The sequence below is a fragment of the Acartia tonsa genome, chromosome 12, assembly GCF_053477335.1.
Source record: "Acartia tonsa isolate MP-2025a chromosome 12, ASM5347733v1, whole genome shotgun sequence".
Taxonomy (NCBI): domain Eukaryota; kingdom Metazoa; phylum Arthropoda; class Copepoda; order Calanoida; family Acartiidae; genus Acartia; species Acartia tonsa.
Genome location: NC_137271.1, coordinates 27,267,938 through 27,290,552, shown reverse-complemented (window position 1 = coordinate 27,290,552; position 22,615 = coordinate 27,267,938). Strand labels below are relative to the sequence as shown.

Here is a 22,615-nt window from a genome sequence, read left to right as displayed (position 1 = left end):
AGTAAATATACATTTTACATTCAATATTGCTCTATGAAGCTTAGCTTCGTATGTTAACAAAGTATATCATATGTACTTTAAGATAAATACGTACAAAGATAAATCAATCGTCCATTCTACAAAGCTAGCAAAGTTTTTTGACGAAATAAGTAAAACATACGTAAAAGAGAGAATCTATCAATGAGAATCTTAACAGAATAAAAAGCAATCCAATACTGTTGCCTTCTGTAAGCCTCATATAACTGTGCATTCACCTGGGGGGGTATGCAACCAAAAATCTTAATTTCAAATTTCTGGGAGGTTTTGACACTCTCCTACCGCACATGCAACTGCTTCATTCTATAAAACCATTGACATCGAATATTTGATATCAACAGATATTTTTTGGTTGTCAAAAAATAACTTATTTCAGGGACTTTGAAAACTTGGCAGCTGAAATTCAGTCAATATTTGACGATATTATGGAATTGTCAGAACGAGAAGAAACAGTCACAGGAATATCATACAAAATATTAAACTAAGTTTTGTCCTAATAAATCTCAGAAATGGCAACCGATAAGACTTTGCTTTATTTAAAACAAGATTACATATGTGGTAGTGACATTAGAGTAAAACAATATAGAGGGAAGGGTTAAATAACTGTATATACCCAACCCGAGGACCCTGTGCCTAGTTTCTTTGAAAATCAATCAATAGCGTCAGGAATATTAACACATCCAAGTCACAAAAAAGCAGAAAGCAATTTGCTAGCAGACGCAATGGGTCCCCAACAGAAAGATCCAGGTAGTGTGGTTATACATGAATATTTATAGATTAATTGTAGTGACATTTTTTTCCTTCAAATATCAAAGGCCTAATGGTTAATATAGAATAATTTTGTTGTTGATTCCTGAGAGAGAAATGTTAATTTTAAATATGATTATATTGTATGAATAAAAATTGGTTACAGAAAAGCCAGATCCTAAAGCTGTCCTGCCCAAAGGACCTCCAATGACTAATAGTACAGGTAATTAAGTTGCCAGATTTTATGGACGAGTAGAATTTGATATTGGTCAATAACATAACAACTAGAGTATTACATCTATAAGTAAGTAGTATAACGAAGCACAGATAATCATGAAATTGACAAACATACAATGTGAGTAATAGAACAGATGTTCAGTTTGGATAACAAAGAAAATAAAGAGAGAAATTATGCAAAAACTCAAAGAAAATCAAGAATCTTTGAAAGATAAGATTCATGCCTTTCAAAGCATGACCGACAAATATAATAGACCGACAAAACAATGTATGAATTAAAAATCAAACCTTACTAAAATCATTTTAGAGTTACGGTTGTTATCCAAAGTATCACAACTTGTTTGTGGTCAAGATGTTTCTTTCTCAGCTTTTTCAAGCGGTGGATCAGCTACACCGTAAGTTTATCCTTTTTTTACTGCTTCTTTGTCAGACGCGTAGGTTTCAGCCAAGGTCAAAGAAAGGCGAAAAAAGGGAGGTGGTCGACTCCCCCCACCCTCCTTGACCATAAGTGCCCCGAAAGGCTTTTAGGAGCGTAGCCGCTAATCCTATTAATTTTATAAAGTAGTAATTTTTTTTTCTTTGGCGAAGGATCTCGCTTACCACAGGACCGATATGGCTCTCCTTTAAATGTAGCTTTTCTTAGGTCCAGTGGGATTTGGGATGGCAATCCGTCAAATTTTTAGACCGGAATCCAATAAATGGCGGATTCCGGATTCTAGCAATATTTTAAAAGGCTTTTTTATTAAATCAAAAACTAAGTGCCACGTCCCAAAAATTAATGTTCTTGGTGTTCTCTATAATTCACTTCCGAGAATCGAACCAGATTTTATATATAATGATGATAATCTTTGCCTTCAAAAAGGGGGAGTTGAAAGAAAAAAACTTAAGACGCTAATTTTAGCCTACTAATTAAGAATCCGAATCCGCTATTAAAAAACGGATTCCGGATTCGGATTCCAAAATTGGCCAAAAATTGGGCGGATTCTGGATCCTGGATTCGGATACGGATTACCAACCCTATTGGGAAGGGTACCACAACCCTCCCAAGAGATATAGTCCTTTGAAAACAAGCCTTCACAACCGCCTCCCCCCCCCCCTTAAGTGTTACAAAAGGCTCTAGAGGCGTAATCGCTAGTATTATATAAGATTCTAAAACTTTTTTATTCTTTGTTAAGATTTGATGAGCTACGAGATAGATTACAGAAGAAGGACGATGCCGCAAAATATGTTTATGATAATACTACCACGCAGGTTTAATTAATTTTATGAAGGCATCTTTATTACAATTTAGTTGCGTCCTATTTTTTATTAATGTAATCGGTTTATTTTGCTGATATACGAAATAAACTTTTTATTTTGTTTGTGAAAACTATCTGGCTGATGAGAATTAACTTTATAATAAACTTACTTTTTAAAAAACTTACTTTATATAATAGGATTAAGTCTGTTTTAATATTTTGAAAAACTTAGAGTCACTTTGGTATATTATCATTCTTGTTACAATACAAGGCATACGTTTTCATGAAAACTTATTTTATTTTATGCATATCAGGCTTGCAATGATTTGTTTGAGACATTGGAAGATTCTCAGGGCGTCAGATTTCTCTGGAATCAAGTTAAACCATTCATCAGAGGAAAAATCCTGTTCACGCCAGATACCATAGTTACCAGGTATTTTTAGTTTCATACTTATAAAATTAAATTTATGATCCTGTATTTAACAACATAAATAATTTGTTAAAGAATTTTAATTATATGTCTTAATTACCAAGTAGCTGGATGTGTATATGTTTTGTGATTGTAATTATGTCCGTCCTTTAAGATCTCATGAATGGTAAAAACAATATTAATATTTATGAGAGTAACGAACTGTCATAATATGACTGAAATAAAAGACTTAGGGGACCTTAATGCCATTGTCCTTACCGTCCTTCGTTATATTCCCCTTTTTTTGAAATGCTCATGTCGTAAATATTTAATTTAGATTTCATTTGAATTAAAAATTTAATTTCTGGTTCAAAAAGAAGAAGTTCCCCCAAAACCACATAGTTTTTCATTTATCATGTTTATGTAACATTATTAAGATGATTATCAGATAAATTGAATAGTTAAAGCTTAGAACACAACAAAGCAGTCAGTGACTTTTAAAAAGGCATATTTCAATTAAAATAATTGAAATTACACTTTATTGAGAAAAATAACGAATAATTTTTTATCAATATTTTGCATTTGATGTCAAAAAATTGAATTAACAACGATAAATTAACCACACACCATTTTCTACTTTTGCTATTGTTGTTGTGGTTGTGTAAAACTTTGCTCATGTGATATTTGTGATAGTAACTGTAAGATAATTCTTAAAATTTTGCAGAATTGATATCACATTCTAAAAATAGGGTAGGGACAGGTTACGTTTTGAGGGGATCATATTTTATTTATAAGAGAAAAATATAAAACATGGTAGACAAAGATTAAATTAAAATTTTATATTTTAATTATTTAATTAAAATTTTATATTTTAATTTTGATAATATTTACAAAAAAAAACAGGGTTTAAAAAGTAAATTAATGGTTAAATTAGACTATATTATCATTATTAAACAGTGCAGATTTCGATAATAAACATAATATTTTATTGCCCCATGAATGTTTAAGGAAATATAAGCTTGAAATAATTTAACTATCATCATATCCATAGTTTGTACTATACATTGATATCAATTAAAACATTTATGTTTTTCATTGAATAGTTTTACGTACAAAAGATACTATATTTGGGTAATTTAGTTATTTGTTTAAAATAATTTTAAAGATTTAATTTAAATCACCTTGACCTTTGCGTAGCGTTTAATAAGATACAAAAATAATTTAAAGTGAGAAAAAAATATTTATTTTTAAACAAATCTAGGCCTTTAAAAAGCTTATAAATATTGCTAGTAAAATATTTGAAGATTTATTTATTATTGCCCTCTTCTTCCTACTCATTACATATTTAAAATTATCGTGATTTAGAATATCTGGTGATGTTTAGTTTATGTTGACTTATTTTGGGGAATGTTTTTCTTTTGATATGATTATGTATCATACATAATTTTATTCAAATCATACACAAACATACTCTTAAAATCTTAAAAATATAAACAAGGACGCCCAAGCCTTTTTTATTTTTTGGGGGGGCGGGTGGTTGTAAAAATTTAAAAATAAATTCATTTTTTATTTAAGGGGGGGGGGGGGATAAAAGTAAAAATTTTTTGAAAGATTAGGGGAATTACCCCTTTATCCCCCACCCCTTAGACATCCTTAGTTTAATAAAAGGGTTTTTAGAAATAGTTAGACCTAAAATCATTTAGTTTTAAAATACCATGATTTGAATTGTATATGTATTTTGTATATGCATATACTTTTGACCAAATCAACTTGTAAATTATTATTGTTGATTACTTTGTTGATTTAAAGCTTCCCTGAAAAGCACATTAAAATTGGTCTACCCACTTTGTAAATGTTTAGATACCTACATAGCATTTATGAAATGCCGACTAGAATAAGATTTTAGTTCAAAACTAGGAAAAAAATTTCATTTTAAAGTTAAAGTTTTTAGAGTAGATAAGGGCGATGACAAATTTGATTTTTACTGAGAATTTTTGTTTCCCTCTTTAGTTATTCTCTTTAACCCTCCCCTCCCACAGATTTGAACAGAGGTGCAACACTACATTTAGGAGGTGTCCGTACGTCAGTAACGAATAGATTTGACAAAAAAAAACTATAATAATCGTACAAACGATTCTACACACTGCCTTTATATCTTTTAATTACTTAACAGCTCTACCTTCATTACCGAAAGTCAACACTTCCATTTTAAATATGTTGTTATGTTGGTAAGGAACAATCAAATTACTTAACTTATAGAGTAGCTTGCGCTCCCTATAAGCGGAGCATTTGTATAATTTTGTCTTTTAATAGTCTTGCGGTGTTATGCTTCAATTAGTATCAACAAAGAAAAGAAACTATTTTTCAACTGGCATAAATATCATAGACAAATAAGTGAAAATAATGAATAAGCCAAGAGTTTTAAAATTTTCAATATCAAAGACTTCGTCCCGACTGCTTATATAAAAGTTTTATAAATATGAAAAGTTTAGATTTTATTTACTCCAATTTTATTATAATTTATTTTAGTTTCATACCATCAATACATACATAATGATAAAATTCAAGTTTGCTAGAAAAAATTGTACACAGACAGACATACTTTTAGAAGCCCAAATAGCCAGATTGACGTACAAATACAGAAACTTTTAGGTTGATAGATAAAAAAAGATAAACAGGCATTGACAGATATACTTTTAGACATACAAAAATAATAATAGATAGACGGACAGAGAAATACATTTATTCAAATAGACATAGACAGATGATTCAAATTTATTGCTTAAATACTTTAATAAAGTGATGTTTTCAATCTTATGATATTGCCTAATCATCATAGAAATCATTATTTTAAGAGTCAGAGGAATATGATAATTAAATCGTATAACAAATTGTGGTCAAATAGTTAAAAAAACAACAGGGTTTAAATTGATTAATGGGAATTGATACGCTAACTAATTTATATCTAACTGTTACAGGAATCATCAATGCATCATGTATAGTTTAAAATCGATAGAACAATTCTAATGTCTAAATTGACGATAAGAGCTAATTCTAATCGTATTTGTTTTTATTAGGCGGATTGTCAGCATAGTGTCGGAGATATTTAAACCAGTTGATGAACTGAAGGCCGGGTTAAAGTAAGTACAACTATTAAGTATCAAAGCTACTCTTTTAAACATAGTGGTGTATGTTGGCTTATAGATGTTTAACGGTGAACGGTGAAATAGATAAACGCATCTTTTCCGTTCAGAAAATATAATTTAACTTGCAAGGGATAGAAACCCGGCATGGCCTTTGAAAATATAGTAGAATTAAACATTTGGATTCATATTTTGTTTTTTCCGGTCAAGGGGGTTTGGTTTAGTTTCTTTTATGAGTGGTATAATTTGAAAACCAAAATGACTGTTTTAAATTTTAGTTTTTAAAAAGAAAAAATTCTTTGGTATGTTTTAGGGTGATTTTTCTCGAGGTTTACATTCCTAAAATGAAAAAAACTTTCCTGAACCTATAAGAAGCATTACAGTTAAGGAGAACCATATCATTCTCGCAGTTAGCGAGATCATTCACTTATAACAAACTGAACTCCTGTTACTTTTATAAGGATAAATAATTTTAAATATTATTTTAGGACACTAAGAAACAATATTGCTGGACCAGTAAGAAACTACCTGCTTAATCCGTCAAACCAGGCCAACATTAAGGTAGTATTTTGGAGTAGTTTTGCAACCTTTAATTTATCTATTTTGAATTAAAATTTGTCTTTAGATTATATTAACTTTTTCATTTAACTTGTTTCCCAGTTTAAAAAAAATATAATCTTTAATTGTACTTTCTATCTCTTCATTAATAAACTGGTATTATAATCAGAACCTTGTACTTTAATATATTTAAGAATATTTTAGATATTGTTTTAATCATTTTTTGTTATTTTTCAGACATTCTTCACAGAAGAAAATGGAACTTTCAGTGAAATTTTGCAAACATTAGAACAACAGGTGTAACAATAAATTTTATTCTTGTGTCATGTCAAGTGTAATATGTGTAATGTGCATAATTGGAAGGGCGGGGTTTGCTACAACATAATTAGAGTATAGGTTAAGAATAAATAATTTTTAAAAATCTAGACCCAAAAATTTAGTTTCCCTAAAATGTTAAAAATAGAATGAAAATAGCAGCTTATTGAATTATTTTTTCTATCAGGAGGACAGTCCAATTGTAGCTGTATCTGTACAGAGAAGGATGAAGGATTATTTCAATGGCAATTTTAGGTACATTTTATTATATTGTATTAATTTTGATTTAGGAGAATAACATCTAATAGTAGCAGGGCCATTATAAATTACAGTTAATTCCGCTAATCAAAAGGGATTTAGAATTAGAGTTGATTAAATTGACATTTTTAAGCTTCAAGAGTCCGCGATCAGGTAGAGCCATCAAAATAACTTCTACAATTATTCAGCAGTCAGCTTACAAATTTGAGTATTCTTCGATTCTCTTAAGTTTTAAGCTTTAGAATTCAAATTTTGCCCTTAAGGGTTAAAGCTTCCAGTAGGGCTAAAATATTCAGTCTTAAATTTTTAAAAGAAAAGGTTGAGTCTCATTTAGTTATAGCTTTTAAAGAAGTAGTGGTGGGTGTGAAGACAAGAAATTTAAAGAAATCCTCTGATATAATTTAGTGCCTCATGGGAGATGAGTTTAGATTCAACTGACCAGATACTGGCGAATATATCCGAATACATGGAGTGCTTTCTTATTGACAAATTCGAACCTGTTATAACAGGTATAGTGTTGTTATTGTGTTGATCAGTAGTGTTCTCTTGTATAAGGATTAGATACAATCATTAAAAAGGGAAGTAATGTTTTTAGTACCTATGCGACTCGTGAATAGATAGATCAAAATTAATTGTTAGATCTATTCTACCCCTACACTAATGTTTGCATTTGTTTTCCTTTTATTTACTCTTATATCTCTCAATACAAGATTCTTTCTTTTCAATAACTTTAACTTTGTTTGTTTCAATATATAACATTGCAATACAACAATTTTTTGGTATAGTCCCTTTCGTGGCAACAACGCCCCTTGACTCCAACTGTATATCTAAAATAATTTGTTCTTTTAGAAACCGAGTTAGAGAAGCGAGGCTTGGAGCTGATTGATACTAATCAACTTTGGGCGGGTCTTGTTTTTGTTGACTTTGATCCAGGTAAATGAATAGACAGATAAACATACACTCTAATCGTTCTATAAAAGTTAGGCCTATCCGTTAAGATCTCATTAACCAGAGAACCAATTTAGGTATCCATTTTAGCTGTGTTTCGGAGCCGTTTGATTTTGGTGCGGCTCTGGCTCCAGCTTCGGCTCCGGCTCCGATCTAAAATCAAGAAAAACTCGACATATTTTTTTCTCCCAGGTCTATTTTTGACTTTTGAAGGTTTTAAAAGTTCAATTTTTGATAAAAATGGACTTGAAAAACTTAAAAGGGGCATTTGCACATGAAAAAACAGAGTTACCAAATTATAATTTATAAAAAATCTCTTTATTTATTTAGTCCGGAGCCGGAGCCGTTTTTAAAAGAAAAATACAGCTCCAGCTCCGGCTCCAGCAAAATATGGCGGCTCCCGGCTCCGGCTCCGAAACACTGCATTTTATTTAGGAAGCTTCGCTTCACATAATTCTTTACATGATCTTAGTATAACATATTTCCTAAATGAATGTCTGGAAAATGGGAATGGTTCTTCATGCTTCCCCAATCGAATTCAGAACCCTTTGATTCTAGGGGCGAAGCTTTTAGTATGTATACCTACAAATTGATTTATTTTAGATGCTGAAAAGCTGCCTAAGTTTGTAACCTATAAGATAAGAATAGATGCTGATAAGGTGGACAGTACCAAAAGGGTGGAAGACAGACTTACAAGGTAAATTGTTATTTTTATTATTTGATAGGTATAAATTATCTTAAGTAGGTATGATATTTTGATTTAAAAACTAAAACAAAATATAGACTAACTCATGTCATAACTCTAGTACTATAATTGCTTTGATACTTATAAAATAAGGATTGATACTTTCAAATATTTTTTTTATATCCATATTTTAAAAAAATATTTTTTTCAGAGCTGGACCTCGAAGAAGACCTGGAATAGGAAAGCTTTTATTATTATTTTACCACTAAATTTCCCCCCGTTTGCTGTCTTATCTATTGCTGTAAAATTTCTGTGTTACTTCTTTTATTAACTTTCTTATTGTGAGGGTTAATTATAAGGGACGTCACATGAATTTAAAATGTTTTGGAACATTTTTGGAAAGATAATTGTTTTCCCTTTTTTTTATTAAAAAATTATTTTAAACCTTTCTACAACTAATATGCATATTCATTAAAAATTTCAAGTCTTGCAATATTTGAAAAAACACGCTGATAGGAATCTCTTTCCAAGTAGTCTTTACTTGTTTAAATAATGATGCTTTAAAACAGATTTGAAATATTTCTACTTTGGATTTGCCTACCTACAAGATATGGTTGAACATGCTATCATTAACATACATACAGGTAGGTTTTTATAGAGAAGCTATTCTTTTCAGGGATATTAGGGATGAGACAATGGACTATACATTGATATACACTCTCAATGTTAAAAAAAAAAAAATTATCCATAATTTAAATTATTGGTTGAAAAGTTGAAAAACAAATCCAAAACTAATTAAATTACCCAAAGTTTTAGGCCAACGAATAAAATAACGTAGAACAAAGCAACCTTAAGCCTTACCTCAATTTTACTTTTATTTCCTGTTGTTTCACTCAATCCTTTTCTTTATTATAAAGGGGGGAGGAGGATGTGCCACTTTTTGAAACCAAAAGTAAAACGTGCATGATCTCAGCCCATAAAAGAGTTACAGCTCTAAAATTCTGCACAGCAGTTGCTTTTGTGTTGAATAATATGGAACTGTGAAGAAACGGCGGCGAAACCGCCGCTCCCGCCGTCTCCTGCCGAATTCTTTTGCCTTTTCTCGTCATAATAGACAATTAAAATAAATTCAGCGAAAAAAGGCAAAAAAAATTCGGCGGTTTGCGGCGGGAGCGGCGGATCCGCTTCCGTTTCTTCACAGTTCCATATTGTTCTCCAAAAAAGCAACTGCTGTGCCGAATTTTAGAGTTATAACTCTTTTATGGGCTGAGATCATGCACGTTTACTTTTGGTTTCAAAAAGTGGCACATTCGCCTCCCCCCTTTGTAAACTTCTGTTTCTGTGCTTCAAAATCTTTGTTTTTATTTGAAGTTTTTTAAAAGTCTGATTAAGGTCTTAGTTCTTTACCCCCCCCCCCCCCTCCCCTCTAATCTCAGTTTTGATAATTGAGTCATAGATGCTAGGGGCACAGGCATTGTTTTTTGAAACAGCATTGATTAAAATTTCTAACTGAACTTACAACTTTGTGATAAATTCAAGATTGCTGAATGTCAATCAAATTTGAATAATTGATATAAATAATTCGTTTAACATGTTTACATTCAATATGTAGGTTAAGCTTTATTATAAGGTTTACAAGCTAGACATATTAGAAAATGTATCAAACGAGTAGTGACGTATATGGAGTAGAAACTGTTTTGATATTGAGAAACAATATGCTTTTATTTTTATGTACAATTGCACTAAATTCAAGATATTTGAAGAAACCCTTTTAAATCTTATCTTGATAAATCAAACTTAACATTTAGAATTTTAATCCAAAGGAATACACGAAAATTTATAAAGACGGATGAGCAGTGAGCACATCATAAAAAAAAGTTTCGCATTTAAATTTATCATTTCATTGTTGTAAATTTTAAAATCAAACACTTTGAAAAAGTCTAAACAAAACAAATAAAAATCATTCCCCTAATGTCAGATATAAAAGCCAAGGATATGAGCAGTATATCCTTTTCTTAACAAACATCTTGCGTATAGACTACCATAACCATTGCCTGCAAGTCCTAATTTTCAAATGAGTTGTGTCTACTTTATCTAAGTAAGTGCAATTTTTAACGCTTGACAAGGTGTGGTTCAGAGGCGAGCCTAACATAATTTGACGCCTAACTTTTAACTCTGATTTTGCGGGTTTTGCACCTATATTATGCAATTTGTGTTATAGTTTCCCATGCACATGTCTGACTTAGCAGCAACTACTAATTTTAATATTATATTTTAGGCCGTAATATGAGTGATCTACCTGGAATGTCGTTGAAACAAATGCCCTACCCTTGCTACATTGAGGATAGGTAAGTAGATTGAATTTGTTTAATATTGCTTTATTTAATACCTATATTTGCGACAACTTTTATTTAATGAAATCTTCCAATTTTTAACATTTACAAAATCGGTGGCCCTCTCGGACGGGATTCGAACCTGGGTTAGCCAGATAAGAAGTCACACATTCTATACATAAGCTATATGCAACTTCAAAGATTGGAAGTAAAAATAGATAAGGTAGTAAAAATAGTATGATTCACGAAACCTCGAAGTTTTTCTCACAAAACCTCCCAACTTTTGAATTTCGTGGTTTCGGTCGAAAAGTACATGGACAAAATTTCCCATATAAAAGATTTAAAATTTAGCAATGTTTCGTATAAATTAAGCTCAAACTGACCTAATATTAATTAAAACTATTTAAAACATTATATCTAATGTACATACACATATAATAATCCTAAAAACGATATTCTTTTAACAATTTACATCAAAATTAAGTTTTTGTAAAAAAAACTATACTATTATTATAAATCCATCCCACTTCATATGTTCTTCCTTCCCTATTTCCTCCTTATGTCTCCCCCCACCTCCCAAAATGAAATTCACGAAACCTCCGTGATTTTTTTATAATGTCGTCTTTGTAAAAATTATTAGATTAATTTAAATTAAAACAAAAGAGTATTTAAATGTCGGCGGAACGTTTTTTTAGCTCTTATAACAATATTTTTAACAAAAATTTGGTGTAATTTAATATCGGCGTAATAGTTTTAGCTATTATAATAATTTCAATTTCTATCCCCTTAATATTCAGAGATTAATAGTCGGGGATTGGAAAATGGAAGAAAAAGATTAATAGTAGGGTAAAAGACAATGGAAGAAAAATATTAATATTCAAGGAAAGTTCAAGGAAAGAACAATGGAAGAAAAAGAAGGGTTGATTAATCCCCATTATTAATTTTGTTTTGGGTTGTAAAAACATGACCAATTTTTGTTTGATATTAATGCGGCTTTTGTGGCATAGGGGTACGTTGTAAGGCTATGGTCGTGGCTATCCAAGATCGACTCCAGGTGGTGACATTCATTTAAAAAAATTTTTTTATTTAACATAACAGACTGAAAAATATATTTAACATCTTATTATATCCAGTTTTCTATGAATATAAAAATGCACAATCATTTCAGATTAAAGCCAGTGTTATATAATAATAGTTAATAATACGATGCTTTAAATAACTATTATATTACTCGCCCTACCCTCCAAACATACAAACACACAGACAAATATCCTGTTACTTTATAAATTTTTGATTTTTATATCCGTTTAAACGGTCGCTGATGATTGAAAATTACGCAACCTACGAATTTCTTTCTCTCTCTCTCTCTCTTTCCTCCTATAATATTAAGTATCCCTCAAAGCTTATAGGTCGCCGGTTCAAAACCCCCCAAGTAACTTATCAAGAATTCCAGTTCTATTGCCCGCATGTATAATAAACTATTAAAGCTATCATCCATATAATAAAGTAACAGAATGTTTATTTGTCTGTCTGTTTGTTTGTGACAAAGTATCTCGCTAACCCCTGAACCCATATGGTTCTCCTTTACAGGGTAGCTTATCATAGGTTCTGGGAAGGTTTCTAACTATTTTGGAAGAGGGTAACACCACCCACCCAAGAGAAATCGTTCTGGAAAAAAATTACCCCCCCCCCCCCTCCACACAACAATATCTTTCTTTCTCTTTCTCTCTCTATACAGATAAAAATATTTTTTAAATACCCGAAGAGGTTTCGATCTTAGGTGCTTCAGACTGCTTGGATAAAATATTAACAATAAAATTTATCCACTGAGCTAAAGAGGAAAGCTTTAATGATCAGTTAATTTAAACAATTAGTATAAAGTATTCTTTAAAATATTTAGGGCCATGGAAGTCGGTTCGAGGCTTGGCGATAATTTTTTTTTTAATTACCTTTTTAAATATATTAAGGGACTTCAAAATTAGTTTTATTTTATTAATTACTGATATTGTTTACAATGTCATAAAAAGAAATATTCTTTAGAATATTTAGGGCCAAGGAAGTCGGTTCGAGGCTTGGCAACATTTTTTTTTAAATTGCTTTTTTAAAGATTTTAAGTGACTTTTCAAAATAAGTTTTAGTTTTATTTTATTTATTTAATAAAAAATTAAATTTTTTTTAAAGGAAATAAAATATGTTTATTCTAACAACAATAATTGAACCACTGATCTTCGTACCCCATTCTCTCATATCATACCACTACGCTATGAAAGAATAGCTATAAGATGCAATACCAATAATGTATTATAAAAAAAGGAAACAATAATTTTCACTAATTTATCTAAACCTGGATGGTACATCCAGGCATTTCTAGTCTTTCATAGATTTAACTCTGTATCTTTGGGACACTTTGAGTGCTAAAAACACATTATACAAAAATTTTGAAGATTTTACATTTTTTATTCGTACTTTGACAAATACAAGACAAATCTTTTATCTTGAATTTTCACTATAACCAATGTTTAAAATGTTTTTGGAAAACTTATTCCTCAAATTTCTTTAGCCGAGTTCCAGCGCCCTTATCTTTTTTGGGCTCTTAAAGGAACCCTGCAAGAAATACCCCACTTTAACTGCTTAAAGCCTGCTATAAGTAGACCCAATACCCAAAATTTGAAGCCTTCAGATTCAATAACAAAAAAGTTCCAGAAATTTCAATATTAAATTACGTCGTCTGGAAGCAAAAATAAGTGCTTATCTTTTTCAGAAACTTAGACTGCCAGTAACTGATAAAATTTTTACAATAAAAACACCCCTTTTTATAGTCAAAATGTCTTTAAAAAATTCAGTTTAAATTGCGTTTGAAAGCGTAAAATCATAGCGGGAAAAAATCAAACTAATGTAAGTAATACAGATGCTCAGCTTGTTCAGCAGACTTAGCCCGAGCTCAGACTTCTGATTGGCTGGAAATCCTAAAGGCTGGCATTCTCACGCTACAGTACTCTCAATAAAACGAAAATTAAACTGAATTTTCAAAAATGATTTTGACTCTAAAGAAGAGTGTTTTTTATTGTAAAAATGTTCAACATTTTCATTGTACTAAAAATATGATTTTTAAATGTATATAATTTTTTTGTTTTTGAAGCTAGAGGCTTCAAATTTTGGGTATTGGGTCTACTCGTGGAAGTCTTTCAGTAGTTAAAGCGGTATCTTTCTTGTGTGGTTCCTTTAATTCCGGAGGTGATATGGGACAAAAACCATTTAAAACCATCCTAAGACTTTGATTTGAAAATGAAATGAATTTTAAAAACCATATACAGTGTTTTTTTTTTATGAGAACTTTTTTGAAAGCAATTTTACCCCACTTATAGTTATCAGAATTTAATGATTAATGGCTTATTTTCTTCGTTTTTTAATGCAATTAATAGAACACCAAAAAAATGTTTCAGTTTTTATTTAAAAAGTACAGTAAAATCTAAAATTCAAAACTTAGGTGTCAACATCTAAAAATGGTTTTAGCGCATTTTTCTTATGCCTAAATCTTCTACCCTTTCAAAGAAAAAAATTGGATTTTCTGTGGTCGACTTTGGGGGGCCAGTACTCCCGTCCTGGTTGAGATATGACCTTCAAACTTTGATATGTTCTAGTACATGTCTCTAATAGTATCTGTTACATTTTTAGCTCTATATCTCAACTTTGAAGTGTTTAGCAGCCATTCTTGCAAACGGTTAAATATTTGAGCATAAGAAAAATGCGCTAAAACCATTTTTAGATGTTGACACATAAGTTTTGAATTTTAGATTTTACTGTAATTTTTAAGTAAAAACTTAAATATTTTTTGGTGTTGTATTAATTGCATTAAAAAACGAAGAAAATAAGCCATTAATCATTCAATTCTGACATCTGTAAGTGGGGTAAAATTGCTTTCAAAAAAGTTCTCATAAAAAAACACACTGTATAAAAGTACATGCCTACATATATCTCCCCTTTCAAATATATGATAAAGTCGACCACCCTTATTCTTGGGTAATAGTTAGACATCTTTTATGTTCTGGATAGAAGATAATATTATCTAAATTAGTAAGTCTGGAATTATCAACATTAAACCACAATCTAGGTGGAATATCATATCAAAATGATGCAAAAATAAACTTTTGAAAGATTTTAGAACTTTCTTGGATAAATTAAAAAACAGATATAATACCTAAGTTGTATAGAAACTACCTGTCTTATAAAATCCTTAATTTCTATAGATTTAAGTTGCTTCAAGGATCGGTTACTTTTAGTAAAGCTCGGCTTAAAGAAATCTTCAAAAGTTACGAAATAAATATGAATGCTAAGTTTTACTATGATCAGAAAATTCTTTCCAACCAAAAATGCAATGAGCCTAAAGGTAAACAAAATATCCTGTATATGTGTATAGTGTATATTACAACATTATGAGTAAAAGTTCTTCCCCCTTCTTGACATGACTCAAAAAACTTTATTTATTACATAAGAAGAATATTAAGTAGAACAAAGATTACATTGTTAGTGTTATCTTTCTTTAAAACTTATTTAGAGGGGGCAGGGTTAGGGCACATGAACAAAATATTTTCACATTCTTTTTTTTACCAGCCTGCAAAAAAATGAAATTTTAAATCTTTTTTTTCTACTTAATGATGTACAAATTCTTGGTATAATAAATGTCAAAAAGCGAAGAAGATATAAAAATTTTTTTTTAGCACACAAATGAAAGAAAAATGTTTTTACAATTTTTTGACTGATTTACTTGGGAATATCCTATTATATAAAGTAGCATGTTTTGTTTTGTCTGTAGCTTAAGATTTCGATAACTATTGATAAGATTAAGTTTTCCATTTCAGTGAAGCCTTACACAGGTTTCTGGTTTTAGGCTATTCGATTTTTATATTTATGCCTTGTAATCGTTATAAGTTTTTTCTGCTTTCCCTACCCCATCGACTACAGATATTCTAGATGTTAGGTTCGCATCTGCTAGTATTTTTCTAGAGCTTTATTTATTAGGGGATAGGGCTGACAGTAAAACCTTACTAGAACTTGGCCAATTCTTAAGGGTTCCAGAAATTTATGAATATAATGACTTAGTCGTTTATGAGACACAAAAACAGAAAACAAACTACTTTGTATAGGATCAATGCAAAAGATGCGTTAGAGGAAAAAAAGAAAAAAATGTAAGGAAAACCGATAAAAAAGTTTCCTTTTCTATTAAGAAAGTGGGTGAATTTTTGGGTTTGCCCTCACCTCCGCATATTAACCTATCCCTAAAGACTTTTTTATGTGCACAAAATAGAAAGTGAGTTGTTGGTCTTTCCAGTACCACCTTGAAACCTTTTCTGAGCCTCACTGAAAAATTATGTATAACGTACATCTATTATATTGAGATTTCTACAAATATAAAAATGTACAATCATAAGATTAAACCCATTTTTTAGTCCACACCTTTGGCATCTCGGGGCTAAAAAATGGTTTTAATTTAGAATTGTACTTTTTTTATATCCGCGTAAAGGTGTTTAAAATACGATGTGATAATTAACTATTACTGTAGTAATATTTATCAGATCCTATGTTTTTACTTTGTTATTTATTTGGCGGAATTTGTAGCACACCAACTTTTTGTTGTTGGTCAGATATGCTTGCTTATGGCTTTATAGTAGGGTAATGTCAGAAATATATGTCTAAGGACTAAATTTTTATGTTATCTTGTAAACGGTAACCTTGATATAGGTCCAGTGCTTGCTTTTGGATATTTAATGATTTTGGAGGAGGGGCGAAGCCAAATAGAATGAACTAAAGTAGTGAGTCATCTGTTGTCAAGTGTATTTTAAGATATGAAAATCGACTCTGTCAACAATTGAGTACCAAAAGCTCTGTTTTGGTCAGTTTTATGCAATTTTAAACTCCCTTTCTCAAATTGTCTATTAGAAATAGCCATAGAAAAACAATGATTTATTTTTTTGTTTCTTTCCAATAAACGTAGTTCGTGTCGTAAGCTATATTTTGTTAATTACAAATCTTATTTAGTAAAATGTTTCGCCGTGACGCTTAAGGTTCGAAACCTAACAAAATTGAAATCAAGATTTCTCCTTAACTCTATCTGTTTAATTTGATAATGGAGGCCAAGGATTATAAACCCAAATTTAATCGGAAAATTCCTTTAATTGCTAGAAGAACATTAATATAACCCCACATATCCTAATATTACGCATTTTTTATGCTTCTTTTAGATTGTTATTTTCAATATGGGATAATCTCGTAGAAAATATTTGAAAATTTAATTTTTTCTGAAGAAATAAAAAGAGTAGAAGGGGGAGGGGGGGGAGTTGTGTAGATGGTCCACTGGCTTACTGGGTTCACCTTTTTATCTTTCTTAAAACTTATCTCATATCACTCTGGTACATTTTAGGACTTTAAAAATATATAGTGTGATATCAGTTTAGAATAAAGTCCAAAATAGATAATCACTTAAGGAGCTAGATAGATAATTTTCACTTATTTTTTTACTTCTGTAAAAATCTATTATGCCTCTTTAAGGTTTTATTGTGCTTTTCCACCCCTGTTTATATCTTTATATGTTGAGATTTATTGAAATTGGCCAACAATTTTCTCCTCTAACTACGAGATCAGAATTTTTAATTCAACAGCGCAGATTCTTTATAGTTAACACTAGCAGTCTTGCACCAAGCATCCAGGGAAAGTAAGATTTAAAAGGATAAAAATACCCACCTTTTTCAAATAAAGAAAGGAATAAGTTTGATTTAGGACCAATATGAAACCTCCTTGAAAAGAAGATTCACAATTAGAAAAGTATAAACCAGTTATCTAGTTTTGTGGCTAGTGGGATCTCAAGGGAAAGACAAATGAAAACATACATGTTTGTCTTATTTTGCTATGTTTCATTCCAGGATGCTTAAAAAAATAACGAAAAAAAATTCTTAAAATGGAGAAATCTTAAAACGAAGAACTTAAATTAAATATAATTTTGGTAAAGAATTAATGTTTTTTTTTCAAATTTGATTACGCATACTAGTGCAGATGGAATACGTGGCTATTTTATACATTTATTCAAGACTAAGTTACATAACTCAATAATCTTTCAGTCAATAATGGTAGTAAAGTTGAAAACTTTTGAAGGTAAAGGGCAATTCTAAATTCCATGTAGAATAAAAATTGTTTAAGATTACATATTGGGAAAGAGGTAAGGGATAAGACAATAAACGCAAAATTTATATACATATGATAATATTAAAATTACCCCTTATATTGATTAAAGTTATAAGAAAAAAAGGTTGAAACCTAAAAGCTTGTACAGCCGAATCAATATTCAGTATTTAACAAATTTTGGTTTACCTAAACTAAATCTTAGTTAATTAAAGTTGATAATCATGTGTCCACCAAAGGACGGACTTTGCGTTTTTTTGCTGTACCTAAATGTAGGAAAGCATAAGTTTAATGAAGGTTGCATATTTCTTTTTAACAAATCTTTGAGTTTCTTTTCAAGTAAATATATGTTGACTACATTTCATGAATAATCTACAAAATTTACAAATTTCAATGTTGCTTATGGCATGCTTACAGAATATTGATATTTAATGTACATTTTTATTTTCAATAATGTGTAAAGTAATATTTTGGGGAGAGATATTGCTTTCCTATCCCTCGAGAGAAAATTACATACCCCCAACCCATTCCCCGGTAAAATAGCCATGTGTAGGGACTTTAAAACCTTGAAATTGTTTACTAACCATCTTAATAAGCTAACATATTTCCTAGAAACAAATCAAGCCAATTTTCGTATTTTAGATTTAAAATAAAAAAGAAAGAAAAAAAATTTTTTTGGGGGGGAATTTTTATTTTTTTTTTGGGGGGGGGGGGGTTAGTCGACCCCACTATTTTATTTTTAGTTTTAAAAAGAAATTCATTTTTTTTTTTGGGGGGGGGGGGTATTTTACATTTTTTGGGGGGTTGGGGGTGTCCCACCCCCCAAGAAAATAGTTATAAACCTTCCCGGGAACTAGGAGAAGCTACCCTGTAAAGGAGAACCCGATCGGTTCAGCGGTTAGCGAGATCCTTCGCTACAAACATACACACAAACAAACAGACAGACATCGTTCTACTTTGTATTAAAGATATCTTGTTTAGGTTTGTAATAACGATAGCCAGAACATTTCCACTGTTTATGACTCTGGCTTGGGTCTATCCAGCTTCCATGATTGTTAAATCTATTGTTCATGAAAAAGAATTGAGGTTAGTTGCATCAAACTATTTCTTCAAGTAAAAGCGTTTGAAGATTGACATAGTTATTTATCGCATCGTATTATAGACAGCTTTTCGCGGAAATAATTTTTTTTATTATTAAAACCAGTTTTGTTAGCCCTAAAAGGGCCGAAGGCATGGGCTAACAAACTGGTATTAGTTTTATGATTTTAAAAACTATTCTTAGAAAATTATCTGTGATACGATGCTATATATGATTTTTCAGTATGGCTGAGAACCGACTCTAATCCAGCGGATATTAATCGGTATGGAAGCCATACTGGAGAGCTTCAATTTGTACTACAAGACTAAGATCTAATTTATTTAGGCTGAAAGAGACAATGCGAGTCATGGGGTTGGAAAATTCTGTTCATTGGATATCTTGGTTCATAGACAGCTTTGGGGCTATGTTCATATCTTGTGTTTTTCTTACTATTATTCTAGTGGTAAGTTTTATTAGATATTTAATTAATAGCCAGATATCTTATTGTTCTATTTTAAAGATAATTTTGTAGCTATGTTTTATGATATTATCATAAAGACTGCTATGCTTAATATTTTGTGTTTATTTCAGTATGGAAAAATTCTCGAGTTTTCTGATCCAAGTTTAGGTAAATTTTAATCATTCCTGTTGGATTATTTAAATTTTGAACAATGTTTGAATCCCTGTTTTACTTTTGATTTATGCTATTTTATACCAATAAGAAAACACGACAAACCTTAATATTCATCAGTCAAGTACAAGCATAGACAAACTGACATCTTACTACTATAATACTTGAAATAAAACTATTATATTTTAACACTACATTATGTGGCTACAAATATTCTTAATTTCTTATGTTTACATACTAACTAATAACACACAGACATACAACAAACATCCTACAACTTTACAAAAAAAAAACTTTTGTTTTCAGTGTTTTGCTTCATGTTATGCTACACTATAGCTACAATTCATCTTAGCTTCTTTCTCTCAACACTCTTCTCGAGGTAATATTGTACTAATTATGTTATATTTTTTTTTAAATATGTCAATAAAATGTTGGTCTTTTTTCTATTATATCCTTCATAATTTAAGTTAGATATTTAAGTATGTAATAGCACCCATTTACTTTATTCTCATGCTTACAACAATTTGGGTTTTATAGAAGACGAGTAGTTTAGTACTTAGATTCTTTACATTAAGGGAGATAAAAGTATCGGGTATAGTCCTTTCCATGACATCGCTCCATATGGAGCGATGATTTTCTATAGCTCCTTCAAGGAGCTATAGCATAGCCTCTCATCATATGGAGCGATGTGATAGCCCCTTTTAAGGAGCGTTCATATCGCCTCTTATGATAAGAGGCTATGCTATAGCTCCTTCATGGCCTCTTAATAGCTCCTTTGAAGGGGCGTTAATATCGCCTCTTATGATAAGAGGCTATACTATAGCCCCATGATGGCTCCTTCATAGCCTCTCCATCGCCCCTCCATAGTCCTTTACCTTAATTTATATAACAACCCACTTAATGGCCCCTACATCGCTCCTCCATCGCCCCTTCTCCAAATTTATATTACATTGTACTTTGATGGCCCCTACATTGCTCCTACATGGCCCCTTCATCGCTCCTACATCGCTCCTTCATCGCTCCTTCTCCAAATTTATATTAAATTGTACTGTGATGGCCCCTACATCGCTCCTACATCGCTCCTTCATCGCTCCTACATCGCCCCTCCATCGCTCCTACATCGCTCCTTCATCGCTCCTTCTCCAAATTTATATTAAATTGTACTGTGATGGCCCCTACATCGCTCCTACATCGCTCCTTCATCGCTCCTACATCGCCCCTCCATCGCTCCTACATCGCTCCTTCATCGCTCCTTCTCCAAATTTAAATTAAATTGTACTGTGATGGCCCCTACATCGCTCCTACATCGCTCCTTCATCGCTCCTACATCGCCCCTCCATCGCTCCTACATCGCTCCTTCATCGCTCCTTCTCCAAATTTATATTAAATTGTACTGTGATGGCCCCTACATCGCTCCTACATCGCTCCTTCATCGCTCCTACATCGCCCCTCCATCGCTCCTACATCGCTTCTTCATCGCTCCTTCTCCAAATTTAAATTAAATTGTACTGTGATGGCCCCTACATCGCTCCTACATCGCTCCTACATCGCTCCTTCATCGCTCCTACATCGCCCCTTCATCGCTCCTTCTCCAAATTTATATTACATTGCAACTTGATGGCCCCTACATCACTTCTACATCGCTCCTCCATCGCTCCTTCATCGCTCCTACATCGCCCCTTCATCGCTCCTTCTCCAAATTTATATTACATTGCAACTTGATGGCCCCTACATCGCTCCTCCATCGCCCCTTAATAGCCCCTTACCTTAATTTATATAACAAAGCTCCTATATGGCCTCTCTATCGCCCCTTAATAGCCACTTAATTTAATTATATAACATTGCCCCTACATAGCCTCTCCATCGCCCCTTAATAGCCCCTTACCTAAATTTATATAACAAAGCTCCTATATAGCCTCTCCATCGCCCCTTAATAGCCCCTTACTTTAATTTATATAACATAGCCCCTACATAGCCTCTCAATCGCCCCTTAATAGCCTCTTACCTTAATTTATATAACATAGCCCCTATATAGCCTCTCCATCGCCCCTTAATAGCCCCTTACCCTAATCTATATAACATAGCCCCTACAAAGCCTCTCCATCGCCCCTTAATAGCCCCTTACCTTAATCTATATAACAAAGCTCCTACATAGCCTCTCCATCGCCCCATAATAGCCTCTTACCTTAATTATGTAACATAGCCCCTACATAGCCTCTCCATCGCCCCTTAATATCCCCTTACCTTAATTATATAACATAGCTCCTACATAGCCTCCCCATCGCCCCTTAATAGCCCCTTACCCGAATTTATATAACATAGCCCCTAAATAGCCTCTCCATCGCCCCTTAATAGCCCCTTACCTTAATTTATATAAAACTAGCGGCTTCGCCCCTAGCCTCTAGGGGCTGTGCCCCAAGAGGTTTGATCAACCTAATTTTTCGTATTTTAGATTTTAAAAGAAAAAGTAAAAAAAAAAAATTTTTTTTGGGGGGTATTTTTCATTTTTTGGGGGGGGGTTGGGGGTGTCCCACCCCCCAAGAAAATAGCTTAAAACCATCACAGGACCAGTAGGTATATTTCCTGAAGAGTAGAGCCCAATCGGTTCAGTGGTTACTGAGATCTTAAGCTTCAGACGGACAGACAGACGGACAGACGGACAGACGGACAGACAGACATCGTTCTACTTTGTATTATAGATAGCCCCTACATAGCCTCTCCATCGCCCCTTAATAGTCCTTTACCTTAATTTATATAAAATAGCCCCTATATAGCCTCTCCATCGCCCCTTAATAGCCAATTTATATAACATAGCCGCTACATAGC

General features: G+C 31.9%; 1 protein-coding gene across 4 annotated transcripts in view; it reads left to right on the top strand.

Annotated features, from left to right (window-relative positions):
• The window catches only part of LOC145334304 (phospholipid-transporting ATPase ABCA1-like), a 107,420-nt gene that overhangs the window by 31,351 nt on the left and 53,454 nt on the right, over positions 1 to 22,615 (top strand). For all 4 annotated transcript variants that reach the window (XM_080179708.1, XM_080179707.1, XM_080179706.1 and 1 more), the window contains exons 18-36: positions 413 to 495; positions 950 to 1,006; positions 1,328 to 1,415; positions 2,196 to 2,271; positions 2,573 to 2,691; positions 5,745 to 5,807; positions 6,299 to 6,371; positions 6,606 to 6,665; positions 6,871 to 6,938; positions 7,347 to 7,450; positions 7,791 to 7,874; positions 8,493 to 8,586; positions 8,786 to 8,814; positions 9,144 to 9,218; positions 10,853 to 10,922; positions 19,062 to 19,166; positions 19,504 to 19,621; positions 19,750 to 19,786; positions 20,096 to 20,168. In XM_080179708.1, coding sequence (XP_080035834.1) covers positions 413 to 495; positions 950 to 1,006; positions 1,328 to 1,415; positions 2,196 to 2,271; positions 2,573 to 2,691; positions 5,745 to 5,807; positions 6,299 to 6,371; positions 6,606 to 6,665; positions 6,871 to 6,938; positions 7,347 to 7,450; positions 7,791 to 7,874; positions 8,493 to 8,586; positions 8,786 to 8,814; positions 9,144 to 9,218; positions 10,853 to 10,922; positions 19,062 to 19,166; positions 19,504 to 19,621; positions 19,750 to 19,786; positions 20,096 to 20,168 — 1,476 coding nt within the window. The remainder of the gene's footprint in view (positions 1 to 412; positions 496 to 949; positions 1,007 to 1,327; positions 1,416 to 2,195; positions 2,272 to 2,572; positions 2,692 to 5,744; positions 5,808 to 6,298; positions 6,372 to 6,605; positions 6,666 to 6,870; positions 6,939 to 7,346; positions 7,451 to 7,790; positions 7,875 to 8,492; positions 8,587 to 8,785; positions 8,815 to 9,143; positions 9,219 to 10,852; positions 10,923 to 19,061; positions 19,167 to 19,503; positions 19,622 to 19,749; positions 19,787 to 20,095; positions 20,169 to 22,615) is intronic.